Source organism: Oncorhynchus keta, unplaced genomic scaffold, assembly GCF_023373465.1.
Source record: "Oncorhynchus keta strain PuntledgeMale-10-30-2019 unplaced genomic scaffold, Oket_V2 Un_contig_3473_pilon_pilon, whole genome shotgun sequence".
In the NCBI taxonomy this organism is placed as follows: domain Eukaryota; kingdom Metazoa; phylum Chordata; class Actinopteri; order Salmoniformes; family Salmonidae; genus Oncorhynchus; species Oncorhynchus keta.
In genome coordinates, this window is record NW_026287276.1 from 217229 (window position 1) to 238378 (window position 21150).

Here is a 21150-nt window from a genome sequence, read left to right on the forward strand (position 1 = left end):
CCACATTTAGAACACTGGGCTGGTTGGTGCTGTTCAGGGTCATTCAAACCCACATTTAGAACACTGGGCTGATTGGTGCTGTTCAGGGTCATTCAAACCCACATTTAGAACACTGGGCTGGTTGGTGCTGTTCAGGGTCATTCAAACCCACATTTAGAACACTGGGCTGATTGGTGCTGTTCAGGGTCATTCAAACCCACATTTAGAACACTGGGCTGGTTGGTGCTGTTCAGGGTCATTCAAACCCACATTTAGAACACTGGGCTGGTTGGTGCTGTTCAGGGTCATTCAAACCCACATTTAGAACACTGGGCTGGTTGGTGCTGTTCAGGGTCATTCAAACCCACATTTAGAACACTGGGCTGGTTGGTGCTGTTCAGGGTCATTCAAACCCACATTTAGAACACTGGGCTGATTGGTGCTGTTCAGGGTCATTCAAACCCACATTTAGAACACTGGGCTGATTGGTGCTGTTCAGGGTCATTCAAACCCACATTTAGAACACTGGGCTGATTGGTGCTGGTGCTGTTCAGGGTCATTCAAACCCACATTTAGAACACTGGGCTGGTTGGTGCTGTTCAGGGTCATTCAAACCCACATTTAGAACACTGGGCTGGTTGGTGCTGTTCAGGGTCATTCAAACCCACATTTAGAACACTGGGCTGGTTGGTGCTGTTCAGGGTCATTCAAACCCACATTTAGAACACTGGGCTGATTGGTGCTGTTCAGGGTCATTCAAACCCACATTTAGAACACTGGGCTGGTTGGTGCTGTTCAGGGTCATTCAAACCCACATTTAGAACACTGGGCTGATTGGTGCTGTTCAGGGTCATTCAAACCCACATTTAGAACACTGGGCTGGTTGGTGCTGTTCAGGGTCATTCAAACCCACATTTAGAACACTGGGCTGGTTGGTGCTGTTCAGGGTCATTCAAACCCACATTTAGAACACTGGGCTGGTTGGTGCTGTTCAGGGTCATTCAAACCCACATTTAGAACACTGGGCTGGTTGGTGCTGTTCAGGGTCATTCAAACCACATTTAGAACACTGGGCTGGTTGGTGCTGTTTCAGAACATTTAGAACACTGGGCTGGTTGGTGCTGTTCAGGGTCATTCAAACCCACATTTAGAACAGAGGGCCACACTGGGCTGGTTGGTGCTGTTCAGGGTCATTCAAACCCACATTTAGAACACTGGGCTGGTTGGTGCTGTTCAGGGTCATTCAAACCCACATTTAGAACACTGGGCTGGTTGGTGCTGTTCAGGGTCATTCAAACCCACATTTAGAACACTGGGCTGATTGGTGCTGTTCAGGGTCAAACCCACATTTAGAACACTGGGCTGGTTGGTGCTGTTCAGGGTCATTCAAACCCACATTTAGAACACTGGGCTGGTTGGTGCTGTTCAGGGTCATTCAAACCCACATTTAGAACACTGGGCTGGTTGGTGCTGTTCAGGGTCATTCAAACCCACATTTAGAACACTGGGCTGATTGGTGCTGTTCAGGGTCATTCAAACCCACATTTAGAACACTGGGCTGATTGGTGCTGTTCAGGGAACACTCATTCAAACCCACATTTAGAACACTGGGCTGGTTGGTGCTGTTCAGGGTCATTCAAACCCACATTTAGAACACTGGGCTGGTTGGTGCTGTTCAGGGTCATTCAAACCCACATTTAGAACACTGGGCTGGTTGGTGCTGTTCAGGGTCATTCAAACCCACATTTAGAACACTGGGCTGGTTGGTGCTGTTCAGGGTCATTCAAACCCACATTTAGAACACTGGGCTGATTGGTGCTGTTCAGGGTCATTCAAACCCACATTTAGAACACTGGGCTGGTTGGTGCTGTTCAGGGTCATTCAAATTCCCACATTTAGAACACTGGGCTGGTTGGTGCTGTTCAGGGTCATTCAAACCCACATTTAGAACACTGGGCTGGTTGGTGCTGTTCAGGGTCATTCAAACCCACATTTAGAACACTGGGCTGGTTGGTGCTGTTCAGGGTCATTCAAACCCACATTTAGAACACTGGGCTGGATTGGTGCTGTTCAGGGTCATTCAAACCCACATTTAGAACACTGGGCTGGTTGGTGCTGTTCAGGGTCATTCAAACCCACATTTAGAACACTGGGCTGATTGGTGCTGTTCAGGGTCATTCAAACCCACATTTAGAACACTGGGCTGGTTGGTGCTGTTCAGGGTCATTCAAAGGGTCCCACATTTAGAACACTGGGCTGGTTGGTGCTGTTCAGGGTCATTCAAACCCACATTTAGAACACTGGGCTGGTTGGTGCTGTTCAGGGTCATTCAAACCCACATTTAGAACACTGGGCTGGTTGGTGCTGTTCAGGGTCATTCATTCAAACCCACATTTAGAACACTGGGCTGATTGGTGCTGTTCAGGGTCATTCAAACCCACATTTAGAACACTGGGCTGATTGGTGCTGTTCAGGGTCATTCAAACCCACATTTAGAACACTGGGCTGATTGGTGCTGTTCAGGGTCATTCAAACCCACATTTAGAACACTGGGCTGATTGGTGCTGTTCAGGGTCATTCAAACCCACATTTAGAACACTGGGCTGGATTGGTGCTGTTCAGGGTCATTCAAACCCACATTTAGAACACTGGGCTGGTTGGTGCTGTTCAGGGTCATTCAAACCCACATTTAGAACACTGGGCTGGTTGGTGCTGTTCAGGGTCATTCAAACCCACATTTAGAACACTGGGCTGATTGGTGCTGTTCAGGGTCATTCAAACCCACATTTAGAACACTGGGCTGATTGGTGCTGTTCAGGGTCATTCAAACCCACATTTAGAACACTGGGCTGATTGGTGCTGTTCAGGGTCATTCAAACCCACATTTAGAACACTGGGCTGATTGGTGCTGTTCAGGGTCATTCAAACCCACATTTAGAACACTGGGCTGATTGGTGCTGTTCAGGGTCATTCAAACCCACATTTAGAACACTGGGCTGGTTGGTGCTGTTCAGGGTCATTCAAACCCACATTTAGAACACTGGGCTGTTCCTCACACTCTGGTTGGTGCTGGGTCATTCAAACCCACATTTAGAACACTGGGCTGGTTGGTGCTGTTCAGGGTCATTCAAACCTGTGGGCTGGTTGGTGCTGTTCAGGGTCATTCAAACCCACATTTAGAACACTGGGCTGTTGGTGCTGTTCAGGGTCATTCAAACCCCATTTAGAACACTGGGCTGGTTGGTGCTGTTCAGGGTCATTCAAACCCACATTTAGAACACTGGGCTGGTTGGTGCTGTTCAGAGTCATTCAAACCCACATTTAGAACACTGGGCTGGTTGGTGCTGTTCAGGGTCATTCAAACCCACATTTAGAACACTGGGCTGATTGGTGCTGTTCAGGGTCATTCAAACCCACATTTAGAACACTGGGCTGATTGGTGCTGTTCAGGGTCATTCAAACCCACATTTAGAACACTGGGCTGGTTGGTGCTGTTCAGGGTCATTCAAACCCACATTTAGAACACTGGGCTGATTGGTGCTGTTCAGGGTCACACTGGGCTGGTTGGTGCTGTTCAGGGTCATTCAAACACACATTTAGAACACTGGGCTGGTTGGTGCTGTTCAGGGTCATTCAAACCCACATTTAGAACACTGGGCTGGTTGGTGCTGTTCAGGGTCATTCAAACCCACATTTAGAACACTGGGCTGGTTGGTGCTGTTCACTGGGCTGGTTGGGGTCATTCAAACCCACATTTAGAACACTGGGCTGGTTGGTGCTGTTCAGGGTCATTCAAACCCACATTTAGAACACTGGGCTGATTGGTGCTGTTCAGGGTCATTCAAACCCACATTTAGAACACTGGGCTGATTGGTGCTGTTCAGGGTCATTCAAACCCACATTTAGAACACTGGGCTGATTGGTGCTGTTCAGGGTCATTCAAACCCACATTTAGAACACTGGGCTGATTGGTGCTGTTCAGGGTCATTCAAACCCACATTTAGAACACTGGGCTGATTGGTGCTGTTCAGGGTCATTCAAACCCACATTTAGAACACTGGGCTGTTGGTGCTGTTCAGGGTCATTCAAACCCACATTTGACCTGTGGGCTGGTTGGTGCTGTTCAGGGTCATTCAAACCCACATTTAGAACACTGGGCTGTCCTCAACTCAGGGCCAGGGTCTCAAACCTGTGGGCTGGTTGGTGCTGTTCAGGGTCATTCAAACCCACATTTAGAACACTGGGCTGTGCTCAACTCAGGGCCATGCTGACCTGTGGGCTGGTTGGTGCTGTTCAGGGTCATTCAAACCCACATTTAGAACACTGGGCTGGTTGGTGCTGTTCAGGGTCATTCAAACCCACATTTAGAACACTGGGCTGGTTGGTGCTGTTCAGGGTCATTCAAACCCACATTTAGAACAACACTGGGCTGGTTGGTGCTGTTCAGGGTCATTCAAACCCACATTTAGAACACTGGCTGGTTGGTGCTGTTCAGGGTCATTCAAACCCACATTTAGAACACTGGGCTGATTGGTGCTGTTCAGGGTCATTCAAACCCACATTTAGAACACTGGGCTGGTTGGTGCTGTTCAGGGTCATTCAAACCCACATTTAGAAACTGGGCTGGTTGGTGCTGTTCAGGGTCATTCAAACATTTGGGCATTCAAACCCACATTTGAACACTGGGCTGTTGGGCTGGTCATTGGTGCTGTTCAGGGTTTTTCAAACCCACATTTAGAACACTGGGCTGGTTGGTGCTGTTCAGGGTCATTCAAACCCACATTTAGAACACTGGGCTGATTGGTGCTGTTCAGGGTCATTCAAACCCACATTTAGAACACTGGGCTGATTGGTGCTGTTCAGGGTCATTCAAACCCACATTTAGAACACTGGGCTGATTGGTGCTGTTCAGGGTCATTCAAACCCACATTTAGAACACTGGGCTGATTGGTGCTGTTCAGGGTCATTCAAACCCACATTTAGAACACTGGGCTGGTTGGTGCTGTTCAGGGTCATTCAAACCCACATTTAGAACACTGGGCTGATTGGTGCTGTTCAGGGTCATTCAAACCCACATTTAGAACACTGGGCTGGTTGGTGCTGTTCAGGGTCATTCAAACCCACATTTAGAACACTGGGCTGATTGGTGCTGTTCAGGGTCATTCAAACCCACATTTAGAACACTGGGCTGATTGGTGCTGTTCAGGGTCAACTTTACACCAGTTTACATCAGGGACAAATAGACCTGTGGGCTGGTTGGTGCTGCTTCTAACTTTACACCAGTTTACATCAGGAACAAATAGACCTGTGGGCTGGTTGGTGCTGCTTTACACCAGTTTACACCAGGGACAAATAGACCTGCGGGCTGGTTGGTGCTGCTTCTATCTTTACACCAGTTTACATCAGGGACAAATAGACCTGTTGGCTGGTTGGTGCTGCTTCTAACTTTACACCAGTTTACATCAGGGACAAAAAGACCTGTGGGCTGGTTGGTGCTGCTTCTAACTTTACACCAGTTTACATCAGGGACAAATAGACCTGTTGGCTGGGTGGTGCTGCTTCTATCTTTACACCAGTTTACATCAGGGACAAATAGACCTGTGGGCTGGTTGGTGCTGCTTCTAACTTTACACCAGTTGGCTGGTTGGTGCTGCTTTTAACTTTACACCAGTTTACATCAGGGACAAATAGACCTGTTGGCTGGGTGGTGCTGCTTCTAACTTTACACCAGTTTACATCAGGGACAAAGAGACCTGTTGGCTGGTTGGTGCTGCTTCTAACTTTACACCAGTTTACATCAGGGACAAATAGACCTGTTGGCTGGTTGGTGCTGCTTCTAACTTTACATCAGGGACAAATAGACCTGTGGGCTGGTTGGTGCTGCTTCTAACTTTACGCCAGTTTACATCAGGGACAAATAGACATGTGGGCTGGTTGGTGCTGCTTTTAACTTTACACCAGTTGGTCTGGTTGGTGCTGCTTTTAACTTTACACCAGTTTACATCAGGGACAAATAGACCTGTGGGCTGGGTCGTGCTGCTTCTAACTTTACACCTGTTAGCTGGGTGGTGCTGCTTCTAACTTTACACCAGTTTACATCAGGGACAAATAGACCTGTTGGCTGGGTGGTGCTGCTTCTAACTTTACACCAGTTTACATCAGGGACAAATAGACCTGTGGGCTGGTTGGTGCTGCTTCTAACTTTACAACAGTTTACATCAGGAACAAATAGACCTGTGGGCTGGTTGGTGCTGCTTTACACCAGTTTACATCAGGGACAAATAGACCTGTGGGCTGGTTGGTGCTGCTTTTAACTTTACACCTGTTGGCTGGTTGGTGCTGCTTCTAACTTTACACCAGTTTACATCAGGGACAAAGAGACCTGTGGGCTGGTTGGTGCTGCTTCTAACTTTACACCAGTTTACATCAGGGACAAATAGACCTGTGGGCTGGTTGGTGCTGCTTCTAACTTTACACCAGTTTACATCAGGGACAAATAGACCTGTGGGCTGGTTGGTGCTGCTTCTAACTTTACACCAGTTTACATCAGGGACAAATAGACCTGTGGGCTGGGTGGTGCTGCTTCTAACTTTACACCAGTTTACATCAGGGCCATGCTGACCTGTGGGCTGGTTGGTGCTGCTTTACACCAGTTTACATCAGGGCCATGCTGACCTGTGGGCTGGTTGGTGCTGCTTTACACCAGTTTACATCAGGGACAAATAGACCTGTGGGCTGGTTGGTGCTGCTTCTAACTACACCAGTTTACATCAGGGACAAATAGACCTGTTGGCTGGTTGGTGCTGCTTCTAACTTTACACCAGTTTACATCAGGGACAAATAGACCTGTGGGCTGGTTGGTGCTGCTTCTAACTTTACACCAGTTTACATCAGGGACAAATAGACCTGTTGGCTGGTTGGTGCTGCTTTTAACTGCTTTAACTTTACACCAGTAAAGGGGACAAATATTTTCTTTAGATTGGGTGAACTTTGGCAGCAACAATGAGGATTCTCTGTCTACCAGCAGGTTATAGTCTGCCAGTGGTGTTGTCCAGACTGTCTTTACCCACTAGAGGACATACAGCATCTACCAGTAGGATAGTCTGTCAGTGGTCTTGTCCTGACTGTCTTTACCCACTAGAGGACATACAGCATCTACCAGTAGGATAGTCTGTCAGTGGTCTTGTCCTGACTGTCTTTAGCCACTAGAGGACATACAGCATCTACCAGTAGGATAGTCTGTCAGTGGTCTTGTCCTGACTGTCTTTACCCACTAGATGGAGGCCACACAGCATCTACCAGTAGGATAGTCTGTCAGTGGTCTTGTCCTGACTGTCTTTAGCCACTAGAGGACATACAGCATCTACCAGTAGGATAGTCTGTCAGTGGTCTTGTCCAGACTGTCTTTAGCCACTAGAGGACATACAGCATCTACCAGTAGGATAGTCTGTCAGTGGTCTTGTCCTGACTGTCTTTAGCCACTAGATGGCTAAAGACAAGATGGCTCCCCCTCCCTCCCTCCCTCCCTCCCTCCCTCCCTCCCTCCCTCCCTCCCTCCCTCCCTCCCTCCCTCCCTCCCTCCCTCCCTCCCTCCTTACTTTAATTCCTGTGCGATGGCAGCAATCTGTTCCACTCTGTCCTGGTGAGCGGCCAGGTCACTCTCAAAGGCCTCGTGTTTCCTGAGCAGAGCTCTCACCTCCGTCAGAGAGCAGGACTCGTAGTCCTTCTGAGACAGCACACTGTCCTTACCTAGGACACACACACACACACACACACACACACACACACACACACACACACACACACACACACACACACACACACACACACACACACACACACACACACACACACACACACACACACACAAACCATCAACAAAATCAAGGTTCGCTATTAGGAATTGATCAATTCTATTGTGATAGATAATCGATGTGCATTTCTATAGGCAGTTCAGTTCAGATCAATTCAGTTCAGATCAGTTCAGTTCAGTTCAGATCAGTTCAGATCAATTCAGATCAGATCAGTTCAGTCAGATCAGTTCAGTTCAGTTCAGATCAAGTTCAGTTCAGTTCAGATCAGTTCAGATCAATTCAGATCAGATCAGTTCAGTTCAGTTCAGATCAGTTTATTTTATTTTTGTTATTGAGGAAATGGTCTCCCATGTTGAGCCCAGGACATCTCAGGTCGGTACTGCTGGTACGGTATATTGTACTGACTGAATAGAGAAGTGGATCTCAAAACTCTTCTCCGTGACCCCCATTCGACCCCCAACCAACCCCCAGCCGACCCTCAACCGACCCCCAGGCGACCCCCAACCGACCCCCAGCCGACCCCCAGCCTACCCCCAACCAACCCCCAGCCTACCCCAGCCGACCCCCAGCCGACCCCCAACCGACCCCCAGCCTACCCCCAACCGATCCCAGCCGACCCCCAGCCGACCCCCAACCAACCCCCAGCCGACCCCCAGCCGACCCCCAGCCTTCCCCCCAACCAACCCCAGCCTGAGACCCCCAACCAACCCCCAGCCGAACCCCCAACCGACAGACCAGCCGACCCCCAGTAACCTTCCGACCCCCAGCCGACCCCCAGCCGACCCCCAGCCAACCCCCAACCGACCCCGAGCCGTTCCAATATATTTAACTATTCCACAACTAGCTCACCTGATTCAACTGGTCAACTGAGACAGATCAGGACTACTACTAAATAGGGATCTGGGGGGGTTCCCCGAGGAGAGGTTAGAAAATCCCTGGAACAGAGAGAGAACAGCCTCACCTACAGACCAGCCCTGGTGGGTAGTAACCTTCATCTGGACTCACCTACAGACCAGTCCTGGACTCACCTACAGACCAGCCCTGGTGGGTAGTAACCTTCATCTGGACTCACCTACAGACCAGTCCTGGACTCACCTACAGACCAGCCCTGGACTCACCTACAGACCAGTCCTGGACTCACCTACAGACCAGTCCTGGACTCACCTACAGACCAGTCCTGGACTCACCTACAGACCAGTCCTGGACTCACCTACAGACCAGTCCTGGACTCACCTACAGACCAGTCCTGGACTCACCTACAGACCAGTCCTGGACTCACCTACAGACCAGCCCTGGACTCACCTACAGACCAGTCCTGGACTCACCTACAGACCAGTCCTGGACTCACCTACAGACCAGTCCTGGACTCACCTACAGACCAGCCCTGGACTCACCTACAGACCAGTCCTGGACTCACCTACAGACCAGCCCTGGACTCACCTACAGACCAGTCCTGGACTCACCTACAGACCAGTCCTGGACTCACCTACAGACCAGTCCTGGACTCACCTACAGACCAGTCCTGGACTCACCTACAGACCAGTCCTGGACTCACCTACAGACCAGTCCTGGACTCACCTACAGACCAGTCCTGGACTCACCTACAGACCAGCCCTGGACTCACTGGACTCACAGACCAGTCCTGGACTCACCTACAGACCAGTCCTGGACTCACCTACTGGACTCACCTACAGACCAGTCCTGGACTCACCTACAGACCAGTCCTGGACTCACCTACAGACCAGTCCTGGACTCACCTACAGACCAGTCCTGGACTCACCTACAGACCAGCCCTGGACTCACCTACAGACCAGTCCTGGACTCACCTACAGACCAGCCCTGGACTCACCTACAGACCAGTCCTGGACTCACCTACAGACCAGTCCTGGACTCACCTACAGACCAGCCCTGGACTCACCTACAGACCAGTCCTGGACTCACCTACAGACCAGTCCTGGACTCACCTACAGACCAGCCCTGGACTCACCTACAGACCAGTCCTGGACTCACCTACAGACCAGCCCTGGACTCACCTACAGACCATCCTGGACTCACCTACAGACCAGCCCTGGACTCACCTACAGACCAGTCCTGGACTCACCTACAGACCAGCCCCTGGACTAACCCATCAGACCAGTCCTACAGACCACCTTCATCTGGACTCACCTACAGACCAGTCCTGGACTCACCTACAGACCAGTCCTGGACTCACCTACAGACCAGCCCAGTAACCTTCATCTGGACTCACCTACAGACCAGCCCTGGTGGGTAGTAACCTCATCTGGACTCACCTACAGACCACCAGTCCTGGACTCACCTACAGACCACCAGTAACCTTCATCTGGACTCACCTACAGACCAGTCCTGGTAACCTTCATCTGGACTCACCTACAGACCAGCCCCAGTAACCTTCATCTGGACTCACCTACAGACCAGTCCTGCACTCACCTACAGACCAGTCCTGGACTCACCTACAGACCAGCCCTGGACTCACCTACAGACCAGTCCTGGACTCACCTACAGACCAGCCCTGGTGGGTAGTAACCTTCATCTGGACTCACCTACAGACCAGCCCTGGACTCACCTACAGACCAGCCCTGGTGGGTAGTAACCTTCATCTGGACTCACCTACAGACCAGCCCTGGTGGGTAGTAACCTTCATCTGGACTCACCTACAGACCAGACTCACCTACAGACCAGCCCTGGTGGGTAGTAACCTTCATCTGGACTCACCTACAGACCAGCCCTGGTGGGTAGTAACCTTCATCTGGACTCACCTACAGACCAGCCCTGGTGGGTAGTAACCTTCATCTGGACTCACCTACAGACCAGCCCTGGTGGGTAGTAACCTTCATCTGGACTCACCTACAGACCAGCCCTGGTGGGTAGTAACCTTCATCTGGACTCACCTACAGACCAGCCCTGGTGGGTAGTAACCTTCATCTGGACTCACCTACAGACCAGCCCTGGTGGGTAGTAGCCTTCATCTGAAACTTCTCAGCCAGGTGGTTGAGACGCTCCAGCCTCCTGATCTCACTCAGCAGCCACTCCTCATAGCCCTTCTCTGCCTGCTCCAGGCCCGTCCACGCACTGGTGATGTCCTACACACACGCACACACACACAGGATACAGTTTAACAATACAGTAAGCCCCTCCTCCTAGCCCTTCTCTGCCTGCTCCAGACCCGTCCACGCACTGGTGATGTCCCACACACACACACACACACACACACACACACACACACACACACACACACACACACACACACACACACACACACACACACACACACACACACACAGGATACAGGATACAGTTTAACAGTACAGTAAGCACCATTCATGGTGGTGTCCTACAGACAGACAGACTTTACCTCCCCGGGGGAACTCTGTTTTTGGGTAAAGATGACATTGTGAAAACTGTAGGGTTAAAATGACTCTCAGAATACCATCCAGAGGGTCATTGATCACTAATAATCAAGGTTAGGGTCAATTACATACATGAATATGAGGTTTATGAAATCAATAAGATCTCTAAATGCCTAATTATGACCAGGGGATGTGTTGCCTGGTCCTTCCTCTAGTTCTCCTCTCCTCACCAAGACCATCCGTCCCTCAGAGGGCAGGAAGGTCTCTGTGTGTGTGTGTGTGTGTGTGTGTGTGTGTGTGTGTGTGTGTGTGTGTGTGTGTGTGTGTGTGTGTGTGTGTGTGTGTGTGTGTGTGTGTGTGTGTGTGTGTGTGTGTGTGTGTGTGTGTGTGTGTGTGTGCGTGCGTGCGTGTGTGTGTGTGTGTGTGTGTGTGTGTGTGTGTGTGTGTGTGTGTGTGTGTGTGTGTGTGTGTGTGTGTGTGTGTGTGTGTGTGTGTGTGTGTGTGTGACTCACTGAGACCATGCGTCCCTCAGAGGGCATGAAGGCAGGCCTGTTGGAGATCCTCAGCTTGGTCTGCAGGGTGTTGAAGTTGATCTCCAGCTGACACTTCTCCTGCACCTTGGGGGGTTTGTGTTGTCTACGGTAGTCTCTGAAGTCCTCCAGTTTACCACGCATAGCAGACATGGTCGTCTCCGGGGACTTGTTCTCGAGCCAGGGGGTCATACGACGAATCCACTCCAACAGCTGTGGGAACACAGTACGGAGGGTAACAGTATGGAGGGTAACAGTATGGAAGGGTAACAGTATGGAGGGTACCAGTATGGAGGGTAACAGTATGGAGGGTACCAGTATGGAGGGTACCAGTATGGAGGGTAACAGCATAGATGGTAACAGTATGGAGGGTAACAGTATGGAGGGTAGTAGCATGGAGGGTAACAGTATGGAGGGTAACAGTATAGATGGTAACAGTACGGAGGGTAACAGTATGGAGGGTAACAGTATGGAGGATAACAGTATGGAGGATAACAGTATGGAGGGTAACAGCATGGAGGGTAACAGTATGGAGGGTACTAGTATGGAGGGTAACAGCATGGAGGGTAACAGTATGAAGGGTAACAGTATGGAGGGTAACAGTACGGAGGGTAACAGTACGGAGGGTAACAGTACGGAGGGTAACAGCATGGAGGATAACAGTATGGAGGGTAACAGTATGGAGGATAACAGCATGGAGGGTAACAGTATGGATGGTAAAAGTATGGAGGGTACTAGTATGGAGGGTATGGAGGGTAACAGCATGGAGGGTAACAGCATGGAGGGTAACAGTATGGATGGTAATAGTATGGAGAGTAATAGTATGGAGAGTAACAGTATGGAGGGTAACAGTATGGATGGTAAAAGTATGGAGGGTACTAGTATGGAGGGTAACAGCATGGAGGGTAACAGTATGAAGGGTAACAGTATGGAGGGTAACAGCATGGAGGGTAACAGTATGGATGGTAATAGTATGGAGAGTAACAGTATGGAGGGTAACAGTACGGAGGGCAACATGGGTTCTATGTTTCGTAGACATCAGAGGTAACTACAGTAGTCAATATTCAAATATTTGGATGGTTCATGTATAGATCCAGATCGTTTGATATTGATCAGTCTTATAATTGGTATTAATCAGTCATATGATTGATATTGATCAGGTATATAATTGATATTGATCAGTCATATGATTGATATTGATCAGTTCTTCGATTGATATTGATCAGTCATATGATTGATATTGATAAGTCATATGATTGATATTGATAAGTCATATGATTGATATTGATAAGTCATATGATTGATATTGATAAGTCATATGATTGATATTGATCAGTCATATGATTGATATTGATAAGTCATATGATTGATATTGATCAGTCATATGATTGATATTGATAAGTCATATGATTGATATTGATCAGTCATATGATTGATATTGATCAGTCATATGATTGATATTGATAAGTCATATGATTGATATTGATCAGTCATATGATTGATATTGATAAGTCATATGATTGATATTGATCAGTCATATGATTGATATTGATAAGTCATGATTGATATTGATCAGTCATATGATTGATATTGATCAGTCATATGATTGATATTGATCAGTCATATGATTGATATTGATCAGCCATATGATTGATATTGATCAGTCATGATTGATATTGATAAGTCATGATTGATATTGATCAGCCATATGATTGATATTGATAAGTCATGATTGATATTGATAAGTCATGATTGATATTGATCAGTCATATGATTGATATTGATCAGCCATATGATTGATATTGATAAGTCATGATTGATATTGATCAGCCATATGATTGATATTGATAAGTCATGATTGATATTGATAAGTCATGATTGATATCGATAAGTCATGATTGATATTGATCAGTCATATGATTGATATTGATCAGTCATATGATTGATATTGATAAGTCATGATTGATATTGATCAGTCATATGATTGATATTGATAAGTCATGATTGATATTGATAAGTCATATGATTGATATTGATAAGTCATGATTGATATTGATCAGTCATATGATTGATATTGATCAGTCATATGATTGATATTGATAAGTCATGATTGATATTGATCAGTCATATGATTGATATTGATAAGTCATGATTGATATTGATCAGTCATATGATTGATATTGATAAGTCATGATTGATATTGATCAGTCATATGATTGATATTGATAAGTCATGATTGATATTGATCAGCCATATGATTGATATTGATCAGTCATATGATTGATATTGATCAGCCATATGATTGATATTGATCAGGAACCAGTCATATTATTTTGTCTCCTGAAATGGTGTGTCCCTGTGTGTGTGAGGGGTGAAATGGTGTGCCCCTGTGTGTGTGAGGGGTGAAATGGTGTGCCCCTGTGTGTGTGAGGGGTGAAATGGTGTGTCCCTGTGTGTGTGAGGGGTGAAATGGTGTGTCCCTGTGTGTGTGAGGGGTGAAATGGTGTGCCCCTGTGTGTGTGAGGGGTGAAATGGTGTGCCCCTGTGTGTGTGAGGGGTGAAATGGTGTGTCCCTGTGTGTGTGAGGGTGAAATGGTGTGTCCCTGTGTGTGAGGGGTGAAATGGTGTGCCCCTGTGTGTGTGAGGGGTGAAATGGTGTGCCCCCGTGTGTGTGAGGGGTGAAATGGTGTGTCCCTGTGTGTGCCCCTGTGTGTGTGAGGGGTGAAATGGTGTGCCCCTGTGTGTGTGAGGGGTGAAATGGTGTGTCCCTGTGTGTGTGAGGGGTGAAATGGTGTGCCCCTGTGTGTGTGAGGGGTGAAATGGCGTGTCCCTGTGTGTGTGAGGGGTGAAATGGTGTGTCCCTGTGTGTGTGAGGGGTGAAATGGTGTGCCCCTGTGTGTGTGAGGGGTGAAATGGCGTGTCCCTGTGTGTGTGAGGGGCGATTACCTGACTGGCCAGTTTCTCATATTCCTCCATGAGGCTCTCATTCTCCTGGTTGACCCCCAGAATTGTACAGATCCGGTTAGCTGCTGTCTCCGCCTGTAGAGACACACAGCAACGGGTCACATTACACTCCCATCCTTTGGATAATTATATGGAAACCATCTGGACGCTGTGTGATGCTAATGTGACCTAGCACCCGAAAAAAAAAACTACGTGATGACAGCTAAGGTTTAAAATCCGAGTATTAATTGGTTATATTGTTTGGATAAAAAAGTATTTTAATGTTTCAGACAGGAACAAAAAGGGATCCATGTTAATATAATAATTCATTATGTGAGAACCTAGTTACAGTGAGGTGGTAGTATTTTCATGTGGTAATTCAAGCCTGGCAAACGGGTACTTTAATCACTCTGCCGTCCAAAACCACACACACATCCACTCAAACGGTCTCTCTACCTGCTCTGCTCCATCAATAATCACTCTGTAGTCCAAACCACACACACATCCACTCAAACGGTCTCTCTACCTGCTCTGCTCCATCAATAATCACTCTGTAGTCCAAAACCACACACACATCCACTCAAACGGTCTCTCTACCTGCTCTGCTCCATCAATAATCACTCTGTAGTCCAAAACCACACACACATCCACTCAAATGGTCTCTCTACCTGCTCTGCTCCATCAATAATCACTCTGCAGTCCAAAACCACACACACATCCACTCAAACGGTCTCTCTACCTGCTCTGCTCCATCAATAATCACTCTGTAGTCCAAAACCACATACACTCAAACGGTCTCTCTACCTGCTCTGCTCCATCAATAATCACTCTGCCGTCCAAAACCAAAACCACATACACTCAAACGGTCTCTCTACCTGCTCTGCTCCATCAATAATCACTCTGCCGTCCAAAACCAAACACACATACACTCAAACGGTCTCTCTACCTGCTCTGCTCCATCAATAATCACTCTGTAGTCCAAAACCACATACACTCAAACGGTCTCTCTACCTGCTCTGCTCCATCAATAATCACTCTGCAGTCCAAAACCACATCCACTCAAATGGTCTCTCTACCTGCTCTGCTCCAGCAAAAGCATGGTAGAAACAGGAAACATAGGTCATGATAGCTCTCTCGTCGGGCTTTGGGCTGTTGATGATGTCTGGAGTCAAACGGGGGTGGGGCTGTCAAGATGAGGGAGAAAAGGACAGAAAAAAAAGCTCTGAGATGACTATCACACTGACGTTTACAGGTCAAGAGTATCAAATCAAACTGAGGACTGGTCAGGTTCAGTGGGTAAAACAAAGGAGAGCCTTGTGCGTAAAGAGAGAGAGAGAGAGAGAGAGAGAGAGAGAGAGAGAGAGAGAGAGGAGAGAGAGGGAGGGAGGGCTTTGGGCTGGGAGAGAGAGAGAGAGAGAGAGAGGGAGGGAGGGAAAGGGAGAGGGAGGAGAGAGAGAGAAAAAGAGAGAGAGAGAGAGAGAGAGAGAGGCGAGGGAGGGAAAAGGGGGAGGAGACAGAGAGGAGAGAGAGAGAGGGAAGAGAGCCTTGAGGAGAGAGAGAGAGAGAGAGAGAGAGAGAGAGAGAGGGAGGGAGGGAGAGAGAGAGAGAGAGAGAGAGAGAGAGAGAGAGAGAGAGAGAGAGAGAGAGAGAGAGAGAGAGAGAGAGAGAGAGAGAGAGAGAGAGAGAGAGAGAGAGAGAGAGAGAGAGAGAGAGAGAGAGAGAGAGAGAGATTCCTCACTCGCTAGATTATTAAAGGGCTAGTTGGGCTATTAAAGGGGAATTACACAAGAACATCTCAATTTGATAGTTTTCTTCCAGACCTCCATTTTTTTTATTCAGATGATTTAAACATCAACTCAGAGCATCCAATTCCGTTGTTTCTCTACGAATAATTGTAATTTTGAGAGTGAAAGACAAAAATAATCTAAAACTAGGAAAAATTTACCCAGGAAAAAAACACAATTTGGGAAAATATAAAACCTAATTTTGGGGGGGGGGGAAATCTCAGATTTTATAGGGCCAAAATCACAGATTTTATAGGGCCAAAATCACAGATTTTATAGGGCCAAAATCACAGATTTTATAGGGCCAAAATCACAGATTTTATAGGGCCAAAATCACAGATTTTATAGGCCAAAATCACAGATTTTATAGGCCAAAATCACAGATTTTATAGGGCCAAAATCACAGATTTTATAGGGCCAAAATCACATATTTTATCAGGGCCAAAATCACAGATTTTTATAAAGGCCAAAATCAGTTGGGATTTTATAGGAATTACCAAAATCACAGATTTTATAGTTTTCTTCACAGATTTTGTATGGCCAAAATCATTATTTTATAGGGCCAAAATCACAGATTTTATAGGGCCAAAATAGATTTTATAGGGCCAAAATCCACAGATTTTATAGAAGGGCAAAATCACAGATTTTATCCTGTTTCCAAGAATTGAATTTTGAGATGAAAGGGCCAAATGTTTGATTAAATAAAATCAAATGACATTTAATCTAAAAGAAGATTTTATAGGCCATAAAATCACAGTTTAATTTTATCCTGGCGAGGAAATCACAGGAAAAAAACACAATTTTGACATATTATCCTGGGAAAATATAAAACCAAAATTTTAAGGGAAAAAATCATCCCAGATTTTATAGGGCCAAAATCACAGATTTTATAGGGCCAAAATCACAGATTTTATAGGGCCAAAATCACAGATTTTATAGGGCCAAAATCACAGATTTTATAGGGCAGGTATATTGACAGAAAACATATCGCACTACTTTCTCACTAAGGACTTGGGGAAGAGTTTCCTGGTGGAAAAAAATAGTAGCGAAATGCCAAATGTTTGATAAAAAAAGAAAAGTAGCTCTGATACTAAAAAAGGTTGGAGACCCCTGATCTAAAATATTTACCTTCAGCGTCCAACATCTTGGGGATGTCCAGGTATTTCTCTGCCACATCAAAGGCCAGGTTGAGATTACCCAGAGGGTCATCCTGGTTCGAGGAGATAGTGGAAGAGATAACGAGACACATAAAAACACTGTTTAACTGACATATTCATAAACCACACTGGTACCAACCATCATCCAGACCAGGTGTCCTAGACACTGTTCTAATATCCCCAGATTAAAGTGTTCTAATATCCCAGATACCAACCAGATAGTATCCCATGTACCAACCAGTGTTCTAATATCCCATGATACCAAGGTGTTCTCCCAGGAGACTAATATCCCAGATGATACCAACCAGGTGTTCTAATATCCCAGATGGTACCAACACTGTTTAATATCCCAGATGATACCAACCAGGTGTTCTAATATCCCAGATGATACCAACCAGGTGTTCTAATATCCCAGATGATACCAACCAGGTGTTCTAATATCCCCAGATGGTACCAACCAGGTGTTCTAATATCCCAGATGGTACCAACCAGGTGTTCTAATATCCCAGATGGTACCAACCAGGTGTTCTAATATCCCAGATGGTACCAACCAGGGTACCAACCAGGTGTTCTAATATCCCAGATGATACCAACCAGGTGTTCTAATATCCCAGATGGTACCAACCAGGTGTTCTAATATCCCAGATGGTATCAACCAGGTGTTCTAATATCCCAGATGGTACCAACCAGGTGTTCTAATATCCCAGATGATACCAACCAGGTGTTCTAATATCCCCAGATGGTACCAACCAGGTGTTCTAATATCCCAGATGATACCAACCAGGTGTTCTAATATCCCAGATGGTACCAACCAGGTGTTCTAATATCCCAGATGGTACCAACCAGGTGTTCTAATATCCCAGATGGTACCAACCAGGTGTTCTAATATCCCAGATGGTACCAACCAGGTGTTCTAATATCCCAGATGATACCAACCAGGTGTTCTAATATCCCCAGATGGTACCAACCAGGTGTTCTAATATCCCCAGATGATACCAACCAGGTGTTCTAATATCCCAGATGGTACCAACCAGGTGTTCTAATATCCCAGATGGTACCAACCAGGTGTTCTAATATCCCAGATGATACCAACCAGGTGTTCTAATATCCCAGATGATACCAACCAGGTGTTCTAATATCCCAGATGGTACCAACCAGGTGTTCTAATATTCCCAGATGATACCAACCAGGTGTTCTAATATCCCAGATGGTACCAACCAGGTGTTCTAATATCCCAGATGGTACCAACCAGGTGTTCTAATATCCCCAGATGGATACCAACCAGGTGTTCTAATATCCCAGATGGTACCAACCAGGTGTTCTAATATCCCAGATGGTACCAACCAGGTGTTCTAATATCCCAGATGATACCAACCAGGTGTTCTAATATCCCCAGATGGTACCAACCAGGTGTTCTAATATCCCAGATGGTACCAACCAGGTGTTCTAATATCCCAGATGATACCAACCAGGTGTTCTAATATCCCCAGATGATACCAACCAGGTGTTCTCCCCAGATGGTACCAACCAGGTGTTCCCAGATGGTACCAACCAGGTGTTCTAATATCCCAGATGATACCAACCAGGTGTTCTAATATCCCAGATGGTACCAACCAGGTGTTCTAATATCCCCAGATGATACCAACCAGGTGTTCTAATATCCCAGATGATACCAACCAGGTGTTCTAATATCCCAGATGGTACCAACCAGGTGTTCTAATATCCCAGATGGTACCAACCAGGTGTTCTAATATCCCCAGATGATACCAACCAGGTGTTCTAATATCCCAGATGATACCAACCAGGTGTTCTAATATCCCAGATGGTACCAACCAGGTGTTCTAATATCCCAGATGGTACCAACCAGGTGTTCTAATATCCCAGATGATACCAACCAGGTGTTCTAATATCCCAGATGATACCAACCAGGTGTTCTAATATCCCAGATGGTACCAACCAGGTGTTCTAATATCCCAGATGATACCAACCAGGTGTTCTAATATCCCAGGTGGTAATAATTCATTTCCTGTTGCTTTTTCTCCTGGCTCGGTTTCTACATTTGTTAATTGGCTCATTCATCCCCCCTCCTCTCCCCTGTAACTATTCCCCAGGTCGTTGCTGTTCTCAGTCAACTTACCTGGTAAAATAACGGATAAATAACAGATAAATAAAATTCAAAAAAGTTTTAGCTCGGTTTATATAGTCATTATAGCTTGGTTTATATAGTCATTATAGCTTGGTTTATATAGTCATTATAGCTTGGTTTATATAGTCATTATAGCTTGGTTTATATAGTCATTATAGCTTGGTTTATATAGTCATTATAGCTCGGTTTATATAGTCGTTATAGCTTGGTTTATATAGTCATTATAGCTTGGTTTATATAGTCATTATAGCTTGGTTTATATAGTCATTATAGCTTGGTTTATATAGTCATTATAGCTTGGTTTATATAGTCGTTATAGCTTGGTTTATATAGTCATTATAGCTTGGTTTATATAGTCGTTATAGCTTGGTTTATATAGTCATTATAGCTTGGTTTATATAGTCATTATAGCTTGGTTTATAAAGTCATTATAGCTTGGTTTATATAGACATTATAGCTTGGTTTATAAAGTCATTATAGCTCGGTTTATATAGTCATTATAGCTTGGTTTATAAAGTCATTATAGCTCGGTTTATATAGTCGTTATAGCTTGGTTTATATAGTCATTATAGCTTGGTTTATAAAGTCATTATAGCATGGTTTATAAAGTCATTATAGCTCGGTTTATAAAGTCATTATAGCTTGGTTTATAAAGTCATTATAGCTCGGTTTATATAGTCATTATAGCTTGGTTTATAAAGTCATTATAGCTCGGTTTATATAGTCATTATAGCTTGGTTTATAAAGTCATTATAGCTTGGTTTATAAAGTCATTATAGCTTGGTTTATATAGTCATTATAGCTTGGTTTATAAAGTCATTATAGCTCGGTTTATATAGTCATTATAGCTTGGTTTATAAAGTCATTATAGCTTGGTTTATATAGTCATTATAGCATCTAGTCATTATACTTGGTTTATATAGTCATTATAGCTTGGTTTATATAGTCATTATAGCTTGGTTTATAAAGTCATTATAGCTTGGTTTATATAGTCATTATAGCTTGGTTTGAGTCATTATAGCTTGGTTTATATAGTCATTATAGCCATCAGTCATTATAGCTTGGTTTATATAGTCATTATAGCTTGGTTTATATAGTCATTATAGCTCAGGTTTATAAAGTCATTCATTATAGCTTGGTTTATATAGTCGTTATAGCTTGGTTTATATAGTCATTATAGCTTGGTTTATATAGTCATTATAGCTTGGTTTATATAGTCGTTATAGCTTGGTTTATATAGTCATTATAGCTTGGTTTATATAGTCATTATAGCATTATAGCGGTTTATATAGTCTGGTATAAAGTTTATAGCTTGGTTTATGGTCATTATAGCTTGGTTTATATAGTCATTATAGCTTGGTTTATATAGTCATTATAGCTTGGTTTATAAAGTCATTATAGCAGGTTTATATAGTCGTTATAGCTTGGT

At 45.6% G+C, this 21150-nt stretch overlaps 1 protein-coding gene and 1 long non-coding RNA gene across 7 annotated transcripts in view; one reads left to right on the forward strand and one right to left on the reverse strand.

Annotated features, from left to right (window-relative positions):
• Positions 1-7573: 7573 nt before the first annotated feature.
• Positions 7574-21150, reverse strand: part of LOC127924008 (alpha-actinin-2-like) — a 65736-nt gene continuing 52159 nt past the window's right edge. The window contains exons 8-13 of the mRNA XM_052508349.1: positions 17547-17628; positions 15711-15796; positions 14638-14730; positions 11674-11904; positions 10747-10894; positions 7574-7728 (exon numbers count right to left, since the gene is read on the reverse strand). Coding sequence (XP_052364309.1) covers positions 7574-7728; positions 10747-10894; positions 11674-11904; positions 14638-14730; positions 15711-15796; positions 17547-17628 — 795 coding nt within the window. The remainder of the gene's footprint in view (positions 7729-10746; positions 10895-11673; positions 11905-14637; positions 14731-15710; positions 15797-17546; positions 17629-21150) is intronic.
• Positions 18050-19542, forward strand: LOC127924006 (uncharacterized). 6 transcript variants are annotated; one of them, XR_008116527.1, is made up of 3 exons: positions 18050-18098; positions 18547-18578; positions 19443-19542. It is a non-coding gene; the product is annotated as an uncharacterized LOC127924006 (long non-coding RNA). The 6 variants fall into 6 exon arrangements; XR_008116526.1 differs by lacking the exon at positions 19443-19542 and adding an exon at positions 18641-18740; XR_008116529.1 differs by lacking the exon at positions 18050-18098 and adding an exon at positions 18404-18452.